This window comes from Pelodiscus sinensis, chromosome 2 (assembly GCF_052426305.1).
Source record: "Pelodiscus sinensis isolate ZL-2025 chromosome 2, ASM5242630v1, whole genome shotgun sequence".
In the NCBI taxonomy this organism is placed as follows: Eukaryota; Metazoa; Chordata; order Testudines; family Trionychidae; genus Pelodiscus; species Pelodiscus sinensis.
Window position 1 is genome coordinate 252,036,990 of NC_143053.1, and position 23,786 is coordinate 252,060,775.

The 23,786-nt window shown below is 41.6% G+C and overlaps 1 protein-coding gene across 3 annotated transcripts in view; it reads left to right on the top strand.

The window, feature by feature from the left end:
- The window catches only part of MINDY4 (MINDY lysine 48 deubiquitinase 4), a 118,470-nt gene that overhangs the window by 48,465 nt on the left and 46,219 nt on the right, over window positions 1-23,786 (top strand). For all 3 annotated transcript variants that reach the window (XM_025183364.3, XM_006120582.5, XM_006120581.5), the window contains exons 6-13: window positions 3,193-3,251; window positions 4,410-4,519; window positions 7,264-7,380; window positions 9,468-9,556; window positions 14,042-14,143; window positions 14,759-14,822; window positions 16,522-16,587; window positions 16,855-16,922. In XM_025183364.3, coding sequence (XP_025039149.3) covers window positions 3,193-3,251; window positions 4,410-4,519; window positions 7,264-7,380; window positions 9,468-9,556; window positions 14,042-14,143; window positions 14,759-14,822; window positions 16,522-16,587; window positions 16,855-16,922 — 675 coding nt within the window. The remainder of the gene's footprint in view (window positions 1-3,192; window positions 3,252-4,409; window positions 4,520-7,263; window positions 7,381-9,467; window positions 9,557-14,041; window positions 14,144-14,758; window positions 14,823-16,521; window positions 16,588-16,854; window positions 16,923-23,786) is intronic.

Consider the following 23,786-nt stretch of genomic DNA (forward strand, 5'->3'; position numbering starts at 1 on the left):
TTTTCTGTGCTATAGTTTCCCATCTATAAAAATACGGATAATAATACTTTCATATCTTAGAGTACTTGGAAACTTTCATATCTTAGTTAAAGAAGCTAAATTCACTATAGTTTGTGAGGTGTTTAGATACTATGGTTATGGGGCCCATAAAAACTATGTAGAGAGAGGCAGAGATGTACATACTAATGCAAGGATGAATGATGAGCTCCATCTAAAGGGGGAAAAGAACATGGCTGGTATATGCTATCCTTCATTCCAGACTGCATTTGGTAGTCATATTCTGCAACCAAGCCTAGTGTGTAATCTCTATAATATGTCTTTGTGGTAGAATTCATGATCAAATCTTGGGCCTGGTGGAGTCCAATGTAATGTAGAAGAGGGTGAGTTGCTTTTTTGGTGACTTTCACACTCTTTTCAGCATAAGCAATGCTGCTGTAGATGGGAACAATGATTTGTTCTCCGAAAATTTTAATAAATTATGTCTGTTGTCACTTTCCTTTCTAGATAGATCCTATGTGTATTGCAATCTAAGCTTTCTGAGTTATTGCACATCTAAGACTGGCCCCAAAGGGGTTACTCCGAAAAAAACCCTCACATTCTTATTCTAGGAAGCCAGACGGAATAGTCTGCAATCTCAGAAATAAGAAAATAAAACCATGTTATTGCTCTAAGTGTAGCGCAATATTCAGTATTCAGTTGAAACACAATCTATGTACAAACATCCATTTTATTGGGGTCCTCCGTCAGACCAGTAAGTATGAAAATATTAGCAAGTTACAGCAAAATTAACACTGTACTGAAAAGAATGATGAAAACCAATATTAGTCAAATCTGTTAAAACTTTCTGTGATTTATTTGACAACAGTTAGTCTGCTGGTGGCTGGGACTGTTGTGTGTCCTGATTACCAATAGGCTGTGTCTAGACTGGCAAGTTTATCTGCAAATGCAGTCGCTTTTGCGGAAAAACTTGCCAGCTGTCTACACTGGCGGCTTGATTTTGCACAAAAGCACTGACTTTCTACTGTCTGAAATCAGTGCTTCTTGCGCAAATACTGTGCTGCTCCCGTTCAGGCAAAAGCCCTTTTCTGGAAATGCTTTTGCGCAAAAGGGCTAGTGTAGACAGCTGAAAACTGTTTTGCGCAAAAAAGCCCCGATGGCGAAAATGGCGATCGAGGCTTTCTTGCGCAAAACCGCGTCTAGATTGACATGGACGCTTTTCCGCAAAAAGTGTTTTTGCAGAAAAGCGTCCATGCCAATCTAGACGCTCTTTTCCGCAAATGCTTTTAACAGAAAAACTTTTCCGTTAAAAGCATTTGCGGAAAATCATGCCACTCTAGACGTAGCCATACTGTTTCATTGGTTCTTTGTACTCCCCTGCCCTTCTGTATCCATCTGGGATCTCTTGTCGTATTCTCTGATTTTAATCTCATTGAGGTAGGGTCTGTGGTGGTGTTCTGTTTCTACCAAACACCCGGCACAGTGGGGTTCTGTTCCATGATGATGACTTCTAAGTGCTACAGTAAGAAGTGTAATAAAATACTATTACTACTATCAACTGTATTTTAAAATTCCATGTAGTAAAAGGTATTGCTGTTTTCCATTGTAGCTCAGAATCTTTCATTATGTTGCTGTGCATGTTTCTTCTCAGCTTACCTACTTAGATCTCAGGACTGATCTCAGACACATTAATCCAAATATATTTCTTTTACCTTGACTTACTAATACTACGAGTGATGCATTTCCAACTGTCGAGTGTCTGTTTGTTGTGGTTCAGTGCATGCCGCCACATTTAGTTGAATCAAGCCAGTAATGCTTTTATGGAGAAAAACAGCATGGTAGTTCCTACTTTTATGTTCTAGAAAAACTCGTAAGGGGAAAAGATGCCAAAAAGTTTTCAGACTGGAAAAGTCCTCAGTGTGGCGTGTCTGTGTGCTCTGCTTCCATTCATCTACTTTCACACAGTGAAAAAAGGAAATTAAGTTAATGGAAAGTATGTGATAAGGCAGCAACTGTTGCTATAATAATAACGTGCCTACAAAGAGGGTTTCTGAGCAAATAATTCCGTACAGTTCTTGAAAGGATTGTCATTTGCAGCACAGTTTTCCAAACAAAAGATGGATGAAAAATGATTCAGTGTTATTATTTTGAAAAAAAAATGCCCTTTACCAGTGACTGTAGGAAACTTTTCCTTTGGCTGTGTTAATTTTTGTATGAATTCGTGGTAGCTCAAAGCCCGTGCTACCTCTAAAAATCTGGTTGTGTATTTACATGTCTAACTTCAAATCTGACAAAATTAGTCTTTATCATTACTTACTTATTTCTATAAACATTTAACTTGTTGATGATGCAATTTACTAATAAGGCCAGTATGGGAGCCAGCACAACTTAGAACCCACTTCAATTGTGTGTTAAAGGTTTAAATTGGATTTACATGGTCCGTAGCCTCATGCAAAAGTGAATTGCATGCCATGGATTCCACTACTGCAAGCTCAGCTGTGGGTACCTGAACACAGAATTCATGCAGAGCTCCCCCAAATGTCAGATGCGACTCCGTGAGGGAGTACAATCCTGCCCATGCATATGCACTTGCAGAATCTGAGCCACATGACACAAATTGACTGCATTTTGTTGCAATGTGCAGACTGCTATTCCAGCTTTAGTGATCATGTATACACCATACAGCAAACTTTTTGGCCCGAGGATCACATCGGGTACGGAAATTGTGTGGAGGGCCATGTGGGGAAGACTGGAAGAGGCCGTGTCCCCTGCCCTCTCTGCAACATCTCCTGCTCCTTGTCTCTTGACTGTGCTGGCTGGAACACTGGGGCTAGCAATGCTGTAGCCATGCCACCAGGAGCATCGGGGCTGGTGGTGTGGTAATCAGGCTGTCCTGGTGCTGGGGTAGCTGAGGCTGTGGGAAAGGGCTAGGAGATAACCTCCTTTGCTTCTCGCACTGCCTCTGGGCAAGACTGTCCCTGTCCCGCTACCCGGCGGGAACTCAGGGATTGGATTGAAGGGTCCAAAGGGCTAGAGGTGGCTCATGGATTGTAGTTTGCCCCCTCTGCCATATAGGTTGCCAGCTACTTCTTTGAAAACATTGATTTTGCCTTAATAAGGTTTGATTGCTTCTACATTGCTTAGCTTGATCTTCTGTTTCATTAAATGTGAACCTTCGATAATGTTTTAATCTAGAAAGACTCCATCATCAATATCGAATAAAAGTGACCAGAAGAAAGGTGTCCTAGAACTAGGTATGTCACATCATGCTTTGTTTTGGTCTTCGTCTCACATGGTTCGTTTTTGATCAAGTCAAGTTCCTTACAGTTTGTGTTTTCATTTCCCAGATGAGACTGTGTGCTTACTTACTCCCGTCCCAGGTCAACTTTTAGATGGTAGGCCAAGAAAGTGGAACTAAGCAGTTAGGACATTTAAACACACACACACACACACACACACACACACACACACACACACATTCTCTGTCTCTCTAAAGAACTGTCCCAGATGACAGAATGATGTGATCATGTCATCAGCCTCGGCAGAGTGAGAAGGGGGAGCAGTCTTGATGGCTTGGGGCAGAATGGGAACCTTTCACTGCTGGAAATGGGATGATTTCTCCCCTTCCCCCTGGAGCTAGGAACAAGGCTGAGGCTGGGCATGGGTGCGACGTAGGGGCAGGGCCCCAGGGGCTCTGGCAGGCAGGAGCCTCAGCCTAGTCCAGTCCAGTCATTCTCCCAACCTCTCCTCGGGGGATGCCCTGGACTCCCCACTGGCTCCCAGCTCTCCTGCAGGAGGGTCAGAGGGCAGCAGCAGCTCTTCGCTGTGGTCTAGGAGCCCCAGGGCTCCAGCTCCCTGCTCCACCACCTGCTGCCAGGCTCTGGCTCCTGTAGCCTGGCCACCTCCAGCCCCAGGTCCTGGGTCCTTGGTGGGGAAAAGCTACAGGGCGCTCAGTGAGCTCTGCTGATCCCCCATCCCTGCTGCTTCTCATCCAGTCACCTCTGGCCCTGTTTCTACTTCCAGGTCCCCGGCCTTGCTGCCCCACGACCCAGTGGGGAACTGCTACCACTGCCTGCCCCAGGCTATCGGCCACACTGGTCAACACTGCCCAAGATCCTGCTGCAGAGTCCCCAAGCCAGGGCATAGTGGCCGGAGGGAGGGGGGTTGGTGAGGTAGCGAGCAGGAGGCACGGCCCCCTAGTTGGGACATAACAAACAGTGGCTCTCATGATCTAATTTGTATCATCACTTTTCAGAGTAGAATCCTACTTGTAACTTGTAAAGATCAGAGCAATTAAAGTTGTATCAGTCATGATGATAAATCAGTAGCAGTAGGTGGCATGGGGATACTGGAGGACAGAATTTGGTTCACCAGATAATATTCTACATATTAAAAGATTTCTTCTCTTTCAGTTGATTTTGATGATGAAGCAATGATTGGAGAACTTAATAGGATCCCAGAGCTTTCAACACGGGATACACCTGAAGTAATATCAAAGGCAATTGATATTTCCCTAGCAAAAGTAAGTCAAATATATGATGATAAACAAAGAATGATACATGAAAACATGTTATTTCTATTGAGTAAGCCAAAGTTGCAATGGGTTTTACATTTAGTGCATGTGTGATTGGGAATCCATGAAATCCTAACAATCACTATGCAATTGCATTTTACATTCCTTTGTTAATGGTTCCAGACAGTTGTGTGCATCTTTGATGTGTTGTTTTTAATCAGTTGTTTCAAAAGCAGTATTTGAGGAAGGGGGGCTAGAAAGAGGAGGGAGGGCTACTAAGGTCTCTCACTGACATTCCACTGACTTGTGTGATCTTGGGAAACTCACTTTTCCATCCTTCATTTTATACTTTTGTAAAATGCTAATAATTATATTTACCCTCCTCACCATTATATTGTGAGGTTTCATTCATCTGTTATTTTCGGTAGAGTGTTTCAGAATTCTTGGATGAAGTGCACTCTATAGATGTAAGATATTATTATTTTGTTATTATTTCATAGAATATGCTTAGAACTGAGAAACCTCACAAATAAGTATAAAAGTAAAAAGTATATATTTTCCCGACATCACTCAGAGCCTAATTCAGTGCCATTGAAGTCAATGGAAAGACTCCTAATTGTCTGACTTCAGTTCAAGATGAATCAAGTGTTTGGTGCATTGGCATTGCATGTTTATGAATGGAAAGAAATGGACTTATTCATTAGCAACTTGGGTTGTGACAACTGGTTTGGACAAAATAAGAATTAATCTGTCCTTTCACTTCTTTCTCTAAGGCTGTGTCTACATTGGCATGCTACCTGTCTGGGCGGGGAGTTCTTGCGCAAGAACACTGACGTTCTAATGTGTGAAATCAGTGCTTCTTGCACAAGAACTATGCTGCTCCCACTCAGGAAAAAGCCCTCTTGCGCAACTGTTCTTGTGCAAGAGGCCAGTGTAGACAGGCAACTTAAATTTCTTGCGCAAGAAAGCCCAGTGGCTAAAATGGCCATCAGAGCTTTCTTGCGCAAGAGAGCGTCTACACTGGCATGGATACTTTTGCGCAAAAGCACATCTCTTTCGCAAAAGCACATGCCAGTGAAGACGCTCTTTTGCGCAAATACTTTAACGCAAAAACTCTTGCGTTAAAAGTATTTGCACAAAATCTTGCCAATGTAGCCGTAGCTTAAGGGTACATCTACACTAGCATTATTTTGAAATAACTTAGTCTGCGTCTACACAGCTGGCAGTTATTTCAAAATGCTTTCAAGCTAGAGGACTTCTTACTCCGACTCCTGTAACCCTGATTGTATGAGGAATAAGGCAAGTCAGAGGAAGAGTGCTCTATTTTGAAATAAGTGCTGTGTAAATGTGCCCAATTTCAAAATAAGCTACGCAATTGACGTAGCTCAATTTGTGTAGCTGATTTCAAGTTAAGCTCTGCTGTTTAGATGCATCCTAACTGAAACATATTTACAGGTACGTCTAGACTACATGCCTCCGTCGACGGAGGCATGTAGATTAGCCAGATCGGCAGAGGGAAATGAAGCCGCGATTAAAATAATTGTGGCTTCATTTAAATTTAAATGGCTGCCCCGCTCTGCCGATCAGCTGTTTGTCGGCAGATCGGGGCAGTCTGGACGCGACGCGCCGACAAAGAAGCCTTTCTTGATCGGCACAGGTATGCCTCGTGAAACCAGGTTTACCTGTGCCGATCAAGAAAGGCTTCTTTGTCGGCGCGTCGCGTCCAGACTGCCCCGATCTGCCGACAAACAGCTGATCGGCAGAGCGGGGCAGCCATTTAAATTTAAATGAAGCCGCGATTATTTTAATCGCGGCTTCATTTCCCTCTGCCGATCTGGCTAATCTACATGCCTCCGTCGACGGAGGCATGTAGTCTAGACACAACCTACATGTTTACTTACCTCCAAATCAAACCTTTCAGATGTATCCAGTTATTTGATTAATTTCATTCCCTAGTGCTCCCTTTCAGGTAGGAGTATCTAAATACCCATGCCAAGGGCTATTTTCATAGTGCTTCCCACTCAGCCAGAACTGTAATATACCACAAAGCTCATGATTCCCAACCTGATTTCTAGACCAGAGTAATCCGATTAAGTATCCAAACACAAGCACTGAAGGAGTCTGATTAGCATAACTCCATTAACTTTAATTAATCTGTTCCTGACTGGGGTCAACAGTCTGAATTTGACAGTTTGTTGCGTGCCCTAATACTAGTATTATTCAAAACTTTGAATAGCAACTGTCTCATAATCATCACCTTTGATAGGTAAAACAGACTGTCTGTTCTACATGATATGCCAGCAAAGGTCCTTCTTTTACAGCTTATATTTTATCCCATTGGAAAATACCTTTTACTGGTGTGTGGGAAACAGAAAACTCATCAGTCAGTAGTACAAACTATTGATCTGATACGTAAGTTTGAGGCTGTCTTCTATGAACCTTTCAAGAAGCACATTTCATCCAATTATGTACAAAAAAAAAGCTCATAATGCTGAGCAACACATAGCATTATGCACTGAAGGAACATAATGTGCTGAAGGAACATTGCAGGAAAAGGAAAAAATGACTCCTTTTGAGTGGAAGTGCCCTGCTATTTGCAGTATTTATAAAACAGAAATTAAAAGGGTGGATATATAGAGTTGGTCATTATCCTGCCACGTCTCCTTTCTGATTTTAAATTCTGGAAAGAAAATATACCTATGTTTCGAATTCGTTTATAAAATGAGAGCTTTCAACCCCCCCTTTTTTTTTAGGAAATAAAAAATCTTTTGTTTGGCTCGAGCCTTTGTTGCTTCAGTGAAGAATGGAAAATACAGAACTTTACTTTTAATAGTATACCACAGCTAAAATACGGCATGGTGCAAAAAAAGGTACAGTAAATTACTTCCTTAAAAGCCCAATGACCTTTGCCTTTAAACTACAGTTTCCAGAAGTTGTGTATTACCTTAATAAAAGAAACTAACTTTCTTTAACAGATATTCCTTTTTACTTTTACCTTACTGGTTCATGAATATAATTTTACTACAGAAATCTGCAAAATAGTTAAATCTTGTAAGGAAAGTTGGGCCAGAAGGAAAATGTCAGAAAAAAATGCAGGCTGCTCCAGGAAATCTTATGGAATCTGTAGGTGACGTCTACTCTTTTAAGTCAATCCTGGACCAGTGCTCTAGAAATATTTTAGGAAACCCTTTGCTATAAAAGATGGCATTATCCAGATGAGATTTAAAATATCTTTGGTCTCTTTAATTCTTGTGGAGACCAAGAGAAGAGGAGTAAGTCCTGGTATTCTGATCCCATTGGGAAATTTCAAAATGGCTGCTGTATTTTTCTCTTCACTTTCTAAATTCAAGTCAGTTAACTGATTGTGTAGTGATGCTTTCCAGTATTTGTGTGTTTCACTCCAGTTGTTAAAACTTAGTGGTTTGGAGTGATATTAAACTGTTGCATCTAAACTTTTAATATTAAGAACATTCCTTAACAGACTGGAAAAAAACCCAGACTGGACCCTGCTTTTTCCATGGGTCAGTTTTTCTAATAATCTTTAATTATGTAAATGGTTTATTGAGAGAGAGAAGAAAAAAAGGTTTTTCTGCTGAATATTTGTTCAGGATTAAATGAATTTATTATCTATTATTCATATTGTGGGAGCACCTACAGGCCCCATACAGAGGTTGGGGCCCTATTGTGCTAGGCGCTGTACATACCTATGCCAAGCAACAAAATGAAATTGCTAACTAGATACAAATAACATACCTGGAGCCCTTCAACATAGGAGCTTGTGTCTATAGCTAGGCTACGTCTAGACTACAAGTTTCTTTTGGAAGAAACTTTTTTCAGAAGAGATCTTCCGAAAAAACTTCTTCCGAAAGAGAGCATCCACGCTGCAAAAGTGCATTGAAGAAGCGATTTGCTTTATTGAAAGAGAGCATCCAGACTGAATGGACACTCTCTCTCATTTAAGCTGTGATTGCTATGGACGAAATGGCCACCTGGGCACCTGCGCTTTTTCGTCTTTCCTCTTCTTCCAAAAGAACTCCCTCCTCCCCGTCCACACGCGCCTTTTTGTGAAAGAGCTCTTTCAAAAAACAGCTTCTTCCTTGTAGAATGAGGATTATCAATGCTGGAAAAACGCCTCTATTCTTTCAATTTTCTTGTGGAAGAATGCAATTGCAGTGTGGACGTTCCTCATGTTTTGGACCGTTTTTCCGACAAAACTCTGTAGTGTAGACATACTCTAGCGCATGGACAGAAAAGGGGATTCAAGCCCCTTTCATATTTAAAGAGTCATGCAGCTGACCTGTTTTGATAATGCTCCAAGATGGCAGATCACGTTAATGCATAAATAAGCGAAGGTTTGGCTCATATATTTAAATATGATCCTGGACATCAAAACAATAACAGAGAAAGGGGCTTTTCATCTTCTTGTGATACTGGCTGAATGAAGACCATTTAGCACACAAGTCCTTCTCTCTCTGTTATTTGCTGTGGGTGAAATTCTTGTTGTGCAGACATATACACCTCTGAAACCCTATTTTGAAGATCTGAGTGAGGACTTAATTCAATCATGGGCTGTATGCGTGGGGGCAGGGCTTTGTAAATTTCACCCAGTAGGAATGTAAACCATTTTTTTCATCTTCAGGCTAGGTGCATGTTCAAGGGGCGCTAGGAGGAATATTTTTGCTTGATGGAGGAGGAGATAAAACTTCCTTTGACATAGATGTCTGTACGGTATGTTCTAGGCACTTCCAGACAGAACACAGAGGAGACAGAACCCCCATTAGTAATGCTGACTTTTCAGTTGCTTGAAAAAGCCGCATAACACTGCACATTCAGTAAGCAAAACAGATAGATCAAAGGTTGGCTTAAACTTGAATGAGAACACATGGGTTGTGAAAAGTTCTCACCAGCATCAAACGGTGCTAGTTGTTTTGTTCATCCAGTGTATTATTCACTGTAGGGAGGCCCATGTGGAGTATTGGCAGCCGTTCAAGCTTGTGTCCTACAGCAACTTCTCTTTGGAGACAGAAACAGAAATAGCGATGTGTGGTAAGTCAGCAGCTGACACCAGAAATATTTTCCATTCTAAATCAAACTACAACTTTATCTTAGTAGCCAGAAAGAAGCCTTTCTGAGTTTGACCCTGTTCACTATGTATTTGGATTCAAAAGACAGAAAGTCTCATCTCATGAAGTTATGCTTTTTGAGGCTAACAGAAGTTGCCTTTTAACAGTGGATTTAAAAGGCTCGCTTTTCATTAACATACTAATTTCTTGTGATTAACCAAGAACATTAAAAAAAAAACCTTGAATTATGGCCAACATCAGTTAACAAACCTGCAAAGTCCCATGGTGAAGCAGGGATTTCAAAGAGAATGAAATCAAGTATTGTAAGATCATCCTTTGCATGGCAAGAGAATCTCAATGAACTTGCAAAAAGTTAGTTACACAGTTCTTTTCCTTGATGACGTTACACAGTTAAAGCCCCTAATGGGATTTTTAAACTGTGCACGCCTTTTAATTTCTTTACAGAAAAATGACAAGATATTCATAGCATTAAGGAAAATTACTTATGTTCTGATAAACTCAGCATTCGTGGTGTTTGTGCAAAAGAGACAAATATTATTCACTGTGGGTTTTATCCCAGTGGAATTTTCAAACACACATAGGCACCTAATTTCCTTTCATTTCATTGGGATTTCTATACCTAGACACTTTTTAAAATGCTTCTGTGACAATATACATCTTTAGGCTCCTAAATAACTTTTAAATCTGTCCCTAAGCCCAATTATTTACCTGTGGAGTAAAATCTCACCCTATTGCCTTCAGTGGCTCTAGGTTTTCTCTCTGGGGCTAAGTCTACACTATGTTTTTTTGCGGAAGAGGCAATGCAAATGAAGAACTCATTAGCATTTTCTCGTGCTTCATTTGCATAATATCTTCCGATCCATTTTGTGGAAGAGGTTTTTGCACAAAAAAAGCAGTGTAGACAGGTCCGTTTTCTGCAAAAAAAAACCTTTTCTCAAGATCATGTATACCTTCTTTTTGAGGCATAAGGGATCTTGCGCAAAAAGGTTTTGTTTTTGCATGAAACAGACCTGTCTAGATTGCTTGTTTTTGTGCAAAAACCTCTTCCGCAAAATGGATCGGAAGAGATTATGCAAATGAAGCACGAGAAAATGCTAATGAGTGCTTCATTTGCATTGCCTCTTCCTCAAAAAAACCCTGTAGTGTAGAAAAAAGCCTGGCAGTATAAATGGGCCTTAAAGTGAGTAAATGTAATTTACTTCTGCTTTAAGTTTCATTTTCCTGCCAGAATAATGTAAAAGGACAAATGACTGTTTGCATGAGAAGTAGACTTTGCAGATTCTTATGGAAGTGCTTATCGACTAGTCGAGTAGTCAATGGAAATTCCATCGACTAGTAAATTAATCACTAGTTAACATCCTTATTCAAAATAATTCTCTAGTGTAGACCAGGGCTTAAAGACTATGGCTACATCTAGACTGCAGAGTTAAATCAGAAAAAGTTACACAATTTGCGGTACACGAATTGTGTATCTTTTTCTGATTTACTTTTGAAAGAGGCTTTTCTGAAATTTGGCACATCTACATTGTTGCACAGGGATCTCTGCAACAGATTAATTTAGAATGATTTGAAATATTGTAGGGTTTGTTTCCAATAAAGATGTTAAACGTCCCTGAAACGAGAAGCTAGGTCCGCTGACGACCTACTGTATCTCTATCACCAGTGATTTTACCCTTAAACAAATAACACTCAGACTCCAATTTAAGGCCAAACCATATATTGTAAATTTTGAAACAGCAACGCATGAAATTTACAACAACCAATACCCCAATCCAACCCTAACTCGAAAAGAAAGAAGATAGGAAAGCCCCTAAAACAAGGTAGGAATATACATTACACACTCGCAGTAAGTGGAGGGGATTGTGGAATGATGACGTTGCTCGTAACCTTAAACTCATCAGCTAATTGAAAGCCACGGAGGATGAACAACGAGGAGATCCCTTGAAGCAAAATTCCAGGCCTTCGGCACAGGATGGAGAGGGAGCCCAAAGTCAATAAGTTGGTGGCTTCTCCTTGGAATGGAGATGATTAACCCTTCGGTATAATCACGCAAACCAGAGGGCAGTCCAGACGGTGGTACATGAAAGGAAGGCTGCAGTCTGTTCAAATGCCAAGTCCTTATCCTGAGCCTTCGCTACAGGCAGCTGGCAGCAATGAGGCAGCAACGCACCCTTGGACCAGATCCAAAGAGCCAACATGCACTCTCTTCACAGGAAGCTTTTATTACCTTCAATGCGGGAAAACTAGTTGCGAACTGGGTGCATCAATTTAGTACTGTGTGCATAGATCCAGTGTGATGAGTGCATAGATCTAGCGGGTTGTGTGCATAGATTTTGGGCTGGGTGCACAATTTAGACATGAGTGCAACTCCATGTGTAATGAGTGCAAAACACTTTGAGCGGGAAAACCCAGATTTTACTGGATTTCATCCCTTCCCTTCAGCTTCATGGAGGCCCTCAGACTCCATTTTGAATCACTGATTGTGCACATTAAGTATTCAAGCACACTCCTTATCTAGTACACATCCTTGATTATCGATATCATTTCCATATCACATGCAACAACATGGCACCAATTTTTGGGAAAAAGTGCGCTTTTGACATCCCTTATGCCTCGTAGAACAAGGTTTACAGGGATGGCAAAGAGCGCATCTGCTTTTTCAAATTTGTTTTTGAAAAGTGGATGTGTTCCTTGGACATGGCATTGCTTTTCCATGATACCACCGGACTCCAGGAAAAGCAATGCAGTCTAGATGTAGGCTATGTCTTTAAGGTGCCACATAAATCCTCAAATATTACAGTGATGGTGGCCATATAAATTCCTAAAATATATTTTTTTTCTTTAATGTTACTTCTCCCAGCCCTGTTTATCTGGACATTGTTCTCTTCTTCTCTTTTTCCTCATCCTCATAATTCAAAAATATTTTATTTTTTCCATATTTCGTCTATGAGAAGGGCTATTGAAGTATGCAAAATTTCCCAAAAGAATTCTGGTTAACAGGCAAACTCTTTGTCTTCCTGGGCACTAACACAAGGGCCTTCAGGCATGTAAAACTTGTATAGCAAGGTGGGTTGTTTTATTCAGAAGAGGCATATTTTTCTTCGGATATATCTGCCCAGGGTGGAAGCTGGTTCTTAATCAGAAAAGGACAAGTGTTTATATGGTTGAGCTGTGTAATTTAGCATCTTTTTTCTATCATACCTGGTTTTCCATCGTATTGATTGCTTCACATTAAGCATTAGGCTTCAGATTTCTTCATGTGAAGAACAGATTTTTTTCTTGCTCATTTATCTCATTCACAGAATTTAATTTGGTACTGCCTACAAATACCTGAACAACTCAATTAGAGTACAAGAACAGATGTGGAGGCTAGAGGCATTTATTTTTGAAGCTGAGTTTCCTCTTCTTTTAGTTCAGATGCTCCACATCTGTCAGTGCAGGAAGAGTTTTTCCTCACTAAACATTATATTCCAGGAAGAAGTAGAGCATAACAATCTGTTATTTAATTTTTGAGGGTCAATGTTTAGTGTTTTGAATTATTAGATTTTTTAATTCAAGTGCTGCACATGTTATTCGACCTTATCTGTGAGCTTGTAAGTGCTGTAAGACTGATATTGTTTAAAACTCAAACAAGTCAAGACTCAAACAAGGAACTCATTAAACTAGTGAAGAACAATTCTCATTTTCCCATGTGGAAAGATGTATAATCTAGTGGGTAGAGCAAGAGGCTAGGAATCAGGAGGGCTGGGATCTAATCTCAGATCTGCCAGTTTCTCTCTCTAAGCTGTTTTGGTCCTATAATTGCTTAACGTCACCGTGCCTCAGTTGAATTAATCTGTATAACTGGAATAATGTTGCTTACCTATCTCATGGGGTATTGTGAAACTTAGCAACTTAATTTTTGTAAAGAGCTTTGGTGACAGGTACGACACAACTGCAATGTGTTGCACTTACAGCTCATGATTTAATATATAAAGGAAAGTAGTAGTTAAGGAATTTAAGGTTTGACAACCTTTATCATGATTTCCTTGCTCAGTCATTGCGTCACTAGCCTCCACATGCTAATTTATGTGAATCCTGCCTTACAAGTGAATTGTGTTAAAAGAAAAAAAAGTAAAGGCAGTTCTTTAAAATCAGACCCCTGGAATTAAAGATGTCAGTGTGTAACATGTACAGTGGCTTTGGCATGTTCTATCAACAGTGGTGATAGAATATTCAACAAGAGGCAACTTCAATCATTTAGGCTCAGATTCTCATTCAAGTGCATAACTCTCATCGGTTCCAATGAGTATTAAGATGCCTAAATACATTTGAGGATCTGGTCCTTTGTATGTGCCAAACCTGCTGTCAAGCTGTGCACACTGAAATGGAGGCTGTTCACCTTTTCAGGGCTGCCTCACTAACAGTGTCCATTTTTGCTTGTTTCTCATATACCCAAAACCAACAGGTGTCTGCAGCCTTCAGATGCTCATAGGACCAAATGCCTCGTCATGGCTTTTGCAGATATTTTATGGCGTGCCGGAGGCAATGAAAAAGCTGTGGTTGCACTGTAAGTGGGAGTATCATTTTTTAAAATTATCATGTAAGATTTCTATATATGAAGGTCAGTATGTATCTGTGTAGTCTTATTGCTAATGGGTACATACTCATTGCAGTTACCTGTCCTAATAGAGAAATCTTAGGGTGAAATTCTGGCCCAATTGAATTCAATGGTATAGTCTTTGCTGAGAATTCCTTCATATTAATCTGGAAGAGCAACTTTCCAAAAGAAGCTCACTGACTGTTGTAATTATATTTTTAATTTCTTTAACTAATGTATGACTTTGCAATTCTGTTCTACTTCTGTTATTACTTCTGTATTGTCTTTATATTTTATTGTACTGAAAAATTTCAGTAAGTCCTTAAATTTATACATTTCTCCTTTGTAGATTCAGGAGCATGAACAGATTAATCATAAACAATACTAATCACTATTAAAACAAAGATAAAGTAATGTTAAAAGCTTATTTTTCTTTCAACATTAACTTTCCATGTGAAAGGTCTTTCATTTAATGCCACTTTTTTTGGTTTAGTCTTCCAGTTCATTACAGCCGGTGGATTTCTCTTTGTTGTACTGTTGGTTCTTCTGAAGTGCACTGCTAATTCATTTAATTATTCTCTTTAGATGTTCAGGAAGGCAGCAGTTCACTCCAGTAGGAAAATACAAAGCAGATGGAATCTTTGAAACCGTAAGATTTTATATATACTCTTACTGTGACATTTTATATATATCTATATAGTAACGTCACTTGTATAAGGGCTATGGGCCTGAATCGCCCCTCTCTCACCAAGATTTAACTCTATGGATACCACTGTAATTACTATGATTTGCTCCAGTGTCAAAGCATAAAATCAAGGAGGGAGTGACATAATTGGCTCACAAATTGCTGCAGCCTCTACTCAGAATCGGGCATTCTCCTTTTTCCTTTCCTTTTAGTCCCTCTCCTCTCCAAGGCCCAAGCAAAAGCAGCTTTTCCTCTAGTACAAGAGATCTGGACCTGGGTCCTTCTGTAATTCCTCACAACATTGAGAGCGTCAGTGGAAGAAACCTACATTTTACCTGCTTGTCTCTCCTGCAATATTCCTTGCCATTTGTTTTTCTGATTAATACATAATAATAAATTGTAAACATTATACTTTCTACTTACACATTTGTTTTCTTCAGAAGATCTCAACTTGCTTTACAAGCAATGATGAATTAAGCCTTGTAAATAATACCTTTGTGAATTAGGGAAATACTTTTATCCCTTCAAACTGAGATGGAGTGGGAAGAAGGGCTTTCTCACAATCACACAAGAAGCCCATGGCAAAGCCAGAAATATAACCCTCTCTCTTGATCGTGAGCGTCATGTCTGGGCTACAAGACCATTATTCTCCTCAAAATCAAAGGGTGTAAATCTGGGATAAAGAAGAATCAGATACTGTTGAAATTATAGAATCATTGGACAGAAAGGGACCTCTTGAGGGCATCTAATGCAGTTGCCTACACTCATGGCAACACAAAGCATTAGAGAATTCCTGACGTGTGTTTGTTTAACCTGCACTTACAAATTTCCAATGATTTGGTATTCCTAAACTGTCTGCAAAAATTGCCCTTCCTTCCAAGGTTTTTTCTTACATTAATAATGAACTTCTATGCAATACATTTCACATATTAGGAACTAGTATTTTCAAGAAAGCTCTCAGATCATATACATTTTGTATCTAAAATAGGATTGAAATGCATTATTTTTATGTGTTCTTTTAGCTATGTTGGTTCCAGGATATGAGCAAGACAAGACAGATAAAATAATATCTCATCAGATATTCCTCCCCATTATTTCTCTCATTTTAGTAAAACTGCTGAAAAAGTGAGTATTGTGAATGAACATTGTGGACTTCAATGGATCTAATCCAATTTACACCAGCTCAGAAAGAGTATGTCTACACAGCAGAGTTATTTCAAAATAATTTTGAAATAACAGGCGACTTATTCCAGATTCTGTAAACCTCATTCCATGAGAAATAACGCGTCTTCTGAAATAGCTATTTCGGAACAGTGGTAGTGTGGACGCTCCACTGCTGCTATTTCAAAATAGCTCCTCCTTAAGGGCAATTCAAAGTAATCACTCTCCAGTGCTTCCTGGGGCTCTAAATCGAAGTAGCATGTCCACATTCAGGAAGTTTGCCTTGGACTACTTTTGAGGTTTCCCTGTAGTGTAGACATGCTATTTTGAAATAAGCTATTTTGGAGTATTTCTTCTGGAATAGCTTATTCTGAAATAAGTGTGCAGTGTAGACATACCCAGACTGTCCAGACATACATATTTTGGTTGCTTTAATTCAGGCTTTATTTATACCAGATTTTTGTTCTCTATTTTAATTGAATTGTTTTACATTTCATTCTAGTTAATACTACATAGTGTCACAAAGTATGAAGATCTGACCATTTTTCTTCAACAGAATATTCATCAGGTATGAAATAGAGATGAAATTATACTTGTCGTGGTTCTGCTGATACTTATTTCAGTATTTTACATCTCAGTAGAAAACTTTATAAACAACATTTTGGATTTGACACTGCTATGCCCCATGTTTGAAAAAAAGATGAAGGACCAAATTCAGATAATAATATAAATAGGAATGAGTCGTACTGACCCCAGTTGGAGGTGCATCTCCTTATGCTAGGGCTAAAAAGCATATTCAATAAACAAATGTAAATATAGTGCAATTTTTTTCCAGTTTGAAAATGGTCCATTTGGATGCATTCTTCTTACCCTGTCAGTTATCTTTACAAGAACCATCGATCTGTGAGTATTTTTATATGCCTGTTTCATAAACATCAGAGCTGCCTAAGCCAGGAGATAGTGATAACACAGATATGGAATGTCAGAGGGGTAGCCATGTTAGTCTGTAACTTAAAAAAAAGTTAAAAAGCGAGTGGTCCTGTAGCAGCTTAAAGACTAACACAAATATAGATAGTGTCATGAGCTTTTGTTAAAACAAAAGGAAAAACTATGTAGCACTTTAAAGACTAACAAGATGGTTTAATTGGTGATGAGCTTTCGTGGACCAGACCCACTTCCTCAGATCATATTCTGGAAGGGTATGTCTACACTAGCCCCCTAGTTCGACATAGGGAGGCTAATGAAGGCGACCGAAATTGCAAATGAAGTGTGGGATTTAAATATCCCATGCTTCATTAGCATGTTCCTGGGTGGTCGCCATTTTGGAAATTGACTGGCCCAAAAGAACTGCCCGCGTCTACACGTCACAGAGAAGGGCGATTCCAAAATAAACTCCTTACTTTGAATTACCAGTGAAACCTCATTCCATGGTTTAACTGGTAATTCGAAATAAGGGGTTTATTTCGGAATCGTCCGTCTCTGTCGTGTGTAGACGCGGGCAGTTCTTCCAGACCAGTCAATTTCCAAAATGGCGACTGCCCGGGAACATGCTAATGAAGCGCGGGATATTTAAATCCTGCACTTCATTTGCAATTTCAGTCGCCCACATTAGCCTCTCTAGTTCAAACTAGGGGGCTAGTGTAGACATACCCGAAGAGAATTGGCATGACCATATATACCAAAGGAATACAATGAAAAAAATGAACACATTATTAAACTGACAGATCAGATTTAGACAGAAGGTGGGGTAAGGGAGAGGGAGAATGACCTAACCTCAGGAAGATTCTTACCAACAACCACAGGACATATCACATTAATACCAACCCTGGAACTTTCCCTTGCAACAAATCCCATTGCCAATTTTGTATTTACTCTGGTGACACCATCACTGGACCTAACCATGTCAGTTATATGATCAACAACACATATTCCTGTTCATCCAGAAATATAATTTATGCCATCATGTGCCAACAGTGTCCTTCTGCTATGTATATTGGACAGCCTTCTCAGACACTTCGCCAAAGAATTAATGCCCACAAATCAGACATCTTCACAAGGAAAAACCAGTTTCTTTTCATTTCAACCTGCCTGGACATAGTCTTAAGGACCTTATTACATGCATCTTACTTCAAAGAGACTTTAACACCAGATTACAGAGGGAAACTTCAGAACTTTCTTTCATGCTTACATTTGACACTTTACAAATGGGCCTTAACAAATATGTTAATTACCTTAACCATTACAAAGATAGCTTCCCACTTATCATCCTTGATTAGCCATTCATTGACTCAAATAGCTATTCCCTCCCTCCCTTCCCCTCACCTCACCTTCTGTACTAAATCTGGTTTGTCAGTTTAATACTGTGTTCACTTTTTTCATTGCATTCCTTTGGTATATATGGTTATGCCAATTCTCTTCCAGAATATGATCTGAGGAAGTGGGTCTGACCCATGAAAGCTCATCACCTATTAAACCATCTTCTTAGTCTTTAAAGTGCTACCAAGTTTTTCCTTTTGTTTTAGCAAGACCAGACTAACACAGCTACCTCTCTATTACTAATGAGCTTTTGTGGGCACAATCCATTTCTTCAGATGGCAGATAAGGAGCAAGAGGCATAGAGGGTGTGGAAGCCCGGAGGCATAAAGCAGACGAAAGGAAGGAGGAAAAAAACTCTGTTAATTAAAGTGTCCCTGCTAAATGAGGCTAATAAAAATGTGCTATAAGCATCTGATGCTTACCAAGTGACTGGTTAACTGGTTTCCAATTCACATCCCTAGTTTACAGAATGTCCACACAATAAATCCAGCCAACAGATGAGGCGTACTGTGCGAAGTAGTTTAATCTAATGTCTCTCTGCCACTTTGCCACATAACACATACAACAGAAATTACAGGCTGGGTGGAATATGGAATATTTCCCTCATCATTACTGCTCTACTCATCTTTTTTGTTCCTGGCTCTTCAGTTCTGGTGGAATTTCTGATAGTCCAAGCGGTTTTATTTGATGTCAGTGGTGATTCTATTTTATATGATCAGGTGTCACTTAGGAGACAATGACTTAGTATACAGTGGCTTAGGTACTCCCAAAACTGGGACTCACTTGTACTGCAATATCCATGGTCTGAAAGGACCACAGGGCTACGTCTACACTGGCCCCTTTTCCGAAAGGGACATGCTAATCTTAAACTTCAGAATAGGGAAATCCGTGGGGGATTTAAATATCCCCCGCGGGATTTAAATAAAGATGTCCGCCGCTTTTTTCCGGCTTGTTCCTACTTTGAAGTAGAAATAAGAGATCCTCCGGAATAGGGCTTTATTCCGGAGGATCGGGCCAGTCTAGACGCTTTTTTCCGGCTTATCTACAAGCCGGAAAAAAGCGGCGGACATCTTTATTTAAATCCCGCGGGGGATATTTAAATCCCCCACGGATTTCCCTATTCTGAAGTTTAAGATTAGCATGCCCCTTTCGGAAAAGGGGCCAGTGTAGACGTAGCCCAGATGTTCCTGAACAAGAGAGCCCCTGGACAGGAGGGCCAGCAGCTGAGCACCCCATGCATAGTGAGGCTGGTGGTAGTGGGATCAGGACCTCAGCAGCCCGGCGGTGGTAGCAGGGGCTGTGGTAGCGGGACAAGGGCCGCCTGGCAACCCAGCTGTGGCTGGAGCAGCCCATGCGTGCTAGTCCAGCAGCTAGGCTTTGTGCCACGGTAGCTCAATCAGGGTGGTGTGTTGACCTGGGAGCAGGGGCAGAGCCATGGAAGCCTGGCTGGCAGTAAGGCCGGGCCACGGCAACCTAGCTGGGGCCAAGGCAGGCCAGCAACCCAATCAGGACTGCGTGTTGGCTGGCAGTGGAGCTAGCGCTGCCATGGCAATGTGGCTGGAACCAGGGCAGCTCAGCAAGGGCTACATGCCACCCACCAGCAGGACTGTTGCCACAGCAGCAGGGCCAGATGTGGGATTGGGGCAGCAGTTCCGGCACTGGGGCCCAGGCAGCCATTTCACCCACTGGCAGCGTGGCCGAAGAAGCTGGCGGCAGGGAGGGGCAACAGGCTGAGGGGAGGCAGTAGCAGGGGACCTTCTCTGGTCCAGAAAATTCCCTCACCCAGGACCACTCAGGTTGATTGACTGATTTCATTCTATGAGCCAGTCTCTAAACGGTACCTATTTACAAAGCAGTGAGATTGTAGCTCCTGATATTTTTTGAAATCCTAACAGAAGGATTAAGCCATGTCTACTCATTTGTAATTGATCTCAGTGGGAGTTAAGTGTCTAAGGGTATGTCTACACTACAAAGTTAATTCGAACTCACAGCCGTTAGTTCGAATTAACTTTCATAAGCGCTACACAGGCAAACCGCTAGTTCGAACATAATTCGAACTAGTGGAGCACTTAATTCGAACTAGGTAAACCTCATTCTACGAGGACTAACGCCTAGTTCGAATTAAGTAGTTCGAATTAAGGGCCGTGTAGCTACTTAATTTGAACTAGTGGGAGGCTAGCCCTTCCCAGCTTGCCCTGGTGGCCACTCTGAGCCAAGCCAGGGAAACTCTTCTGCCCCCCTCTTGGCCCTGGAGCCCTTAAAGGGCCACGGTCTGGTTACGGTGCCCATGCCAGGTGTAAGCCTGCCAGCACCCAGCCAGCAGACCCTACACCAGGCACGGCATGAGCCAGCCACCCACTGCCACCCAGCCCTCCACCTCTTCCTGGGACCAGGCTGGCAGCTCCCAGGAGCCTGCCCGGGGCCGTAAGAGGCGGGAACCTGCCTGGTCTAGTGCAGAGATCGTGGACCTCATCCAGGTTTGGGGGAGGCCTCCAACGTCCTCGACCTCCGCACTAGGCACAGGAAAATGGCCGTCGAGGGCAGGTTAGCTGCCATCCTGGCCACCAAAGGCCACATGAAAACCCAGGAGCAGGTTTGCATGAAAATCAAGGTGGTCCAGTGAGACCCCCGACCCTGAGCCCTGAGCTGAGAACATAAGAACGGCCGTACTGGGTCAGACCAAAGGTCCATCTAGCCCAGTAGCCTGTCTGCCGACAGCAGCCAACACCAGCTACCCTGGAGGTGATGGACCAAAGACAATGACCAAGCCATTTGTCTCGTGCCATCCCTCTCCAGCCTTCCACAAACAGAGGCCAGGGACACCATTTCTACTCCCTGGCTAATAGCACTCCATGGACCCACCCTCCATGACTTTATCTAACTTCTCTTTAAACTCTGTTATAGTTGTAGCCTTCACAGCCTCCTGCAGCAAGGAGTTCCATAGGTTGACTATTGGCTTTGTGAAAAAGAACTTTCTGTTATTAGTTTGATGCCTGCTACCCGTTCATTTCATTTGGTGTCCTCTAGTCTTTCTATTCTGGGAACTAATGAAGAACTTTTCTTTATGCACCCTCTCCACACCACTCATGCTTTTATAGACCTCTATCATATCCCCCCTCAGTCTCCTCTTTTCTAAGCTGAGGAGTCCCAGTCTCTTTAGCCTCTCTTCATATGGGACCTGTTCCAAACCCCTGATCATTTTAGTTGCCCTCCCCTCTCCCACCCTCTCTCTTCCCCCTCCCACCTCCTTTTCCCACTCTCCCCGAGTTTTGTTCAGTAAAGAGAGTTTCTATTTTTGAACACACGTGTCCTTTATTTTTTACATCAGGAAGGGGGGTTAGGGAGGGGTAAGTGGAAGGAGGTGAGGGAGGAATGGGGTACGAGCCCCTGATGGGGAGGACTGGGGTGGCTCTGTGGGCTCCTCGGGGTGGAAGCTCTCCTCCAGGGTCTCCTGGATCCTGACAGCCCCCCGATTGACCCCCTCGGATGGCAGCCTGCGGCAAATGCAGTCGGGCTGATGGCCGAATGCTGTGATGTGCCGAGTGCGGGCACTCAGGGCACTCCAAGCCAGGACTGCTTTGCTGTCCCTCATCGAGGTAGACAAGCAAGCGGGGAACCCTGAGAACTGTCTGTCCGGGGTGGGGGTCAGGTCCCTTTAAGCACAGCCCTCGGCTAGCCTGAGACATCTGCTCCATGCTCTAAGTCCTAACCTGATGCCCTGCTGGCACCTGTTCCGGCCAGCCTTAACTTCGGTTCAGGGTTCACTCAATGTGGACATGCTAGTTCGAATTAGCAAAACGCTAATTTGAATTAGTTTTTAGGTCTAGATGCACTAGTTCAAATTAGCTTAGTTCGAATTAATTAATTTGAATTAAGTTAGTTCGAATTAGTGCTATAGTGTAGACATACCCTAAGATACTTTAAAAAAAATCCCACTGGGCACCAATCTGCATTTTCAGGTGTCTAAATGCCTTTACAAATCTGACCCACCACCGCAGTCCTGGGGATAGACTCCAGCTCTCCTAAATGCCAGATCTGTCACCATCCCATTGGACCACTTTCAGAAGCAGTGTTGCTTCCTGGCCTTGAATGAGGCAGTGAAAGTATATAGCACCGTACCTTTTGTTTGTGAGAAACAGGAATTAATCACTAAAGACAGCGAAATGTGCACTCAGGCTCTGTACAGCCTTTAAATAGCAAACTAAATCTTCTTATGTATATTTCAACTACACGTGCGTGGAGATGCATTAATCATATGGCTAGGACTGGAAAAATAACAGGAGATATGGTCTCACTACTCCAATCGTTCAGAAATATGTGCCGCTTAGTGGCTGGTACACAGATGTAGTGAGTGGTTGTTATTTATATAACTGACATAGTTCTAGTCAGACTTGGAGGATTGTTATACTTACGGGGGTTCTAGTCTGGCAATAATGCTGACCAGGAATTTTTTGTCAAAATGTTTTTTTCCACAGAAAATGAAAGTTTTCCCATGGAAAACTTTTAATTTTGTCAACATTTTTCAATTTTCCATTGAGAAAATCAAAACAAAATATTTTGTTTCAGGTCATGTCAACCCCAAAGCAAAATATTTTGGTTCCTCTAACTGAATGTAAATGTTTCCTTTTAGATCAGCTTGATATTAAACTGTGTCCACCTGAGTGACCAATTTGCCTTGTGGAAATTGTAGTTTGGGCACCTCACACCACAGTCCCCTATAAGATAGAATCCTGGATAATAGCTCCAAGAATGCAGTACAGTCTCCCATCTTGTTGAACTGACGCTGCAGCCCAGCTGATAGTAAGGAATGGGGGCAAAAGGCATTTGAACTACAACTCCCATGAGTTCTGTGTAGCTCAGTGTTAGGTAGGTGAGTGTCTAACCAAATGAAATAACTGGATCTTTGAAGCTTGGGACGCACTTCCTCGCCTGGGGGAAGTAGATAATCCACACATCTGCTGGATGTGGTTCACTGTCCCATCTTGTGGCACTTAGGCTATGTGTACACAACCAGCCTATTTCAAAATAAGATATTTCAAATTAACAATTCCCCAAATAACTATTTTGGAGTAAGCCTGTTCCTCTTCACAAGCAGGAGTTATTATTTCAAAATAACAAGCCCCTTATTTCAAAATAACGGGCTTGGTAGTGTGGAGGCTTACTTTGTTATTTCGAAATAAGGGGAGTTATTTCAAAATAACTCTCTTGTGTAGACATGCCCTTAGACCATTTGGCTGTGTCTAGACTGGCAAGTTTTTCCACAAAATCATCTGCTTTTGCAGAAAAACTTGCCAGCTGTCTATACTGGCCGCTTGAATTTCCGCAAGAACACTGACGATCTCATGTAAGTTCGTCAGTGTTCTTGCGGAAATACTGTGCTGCTCCCATTCGGGCAAAAGCCCTCTTGAGCAAATCATTTGTGCAAGAGGGCCAGTGTAGACAGCACTGTAC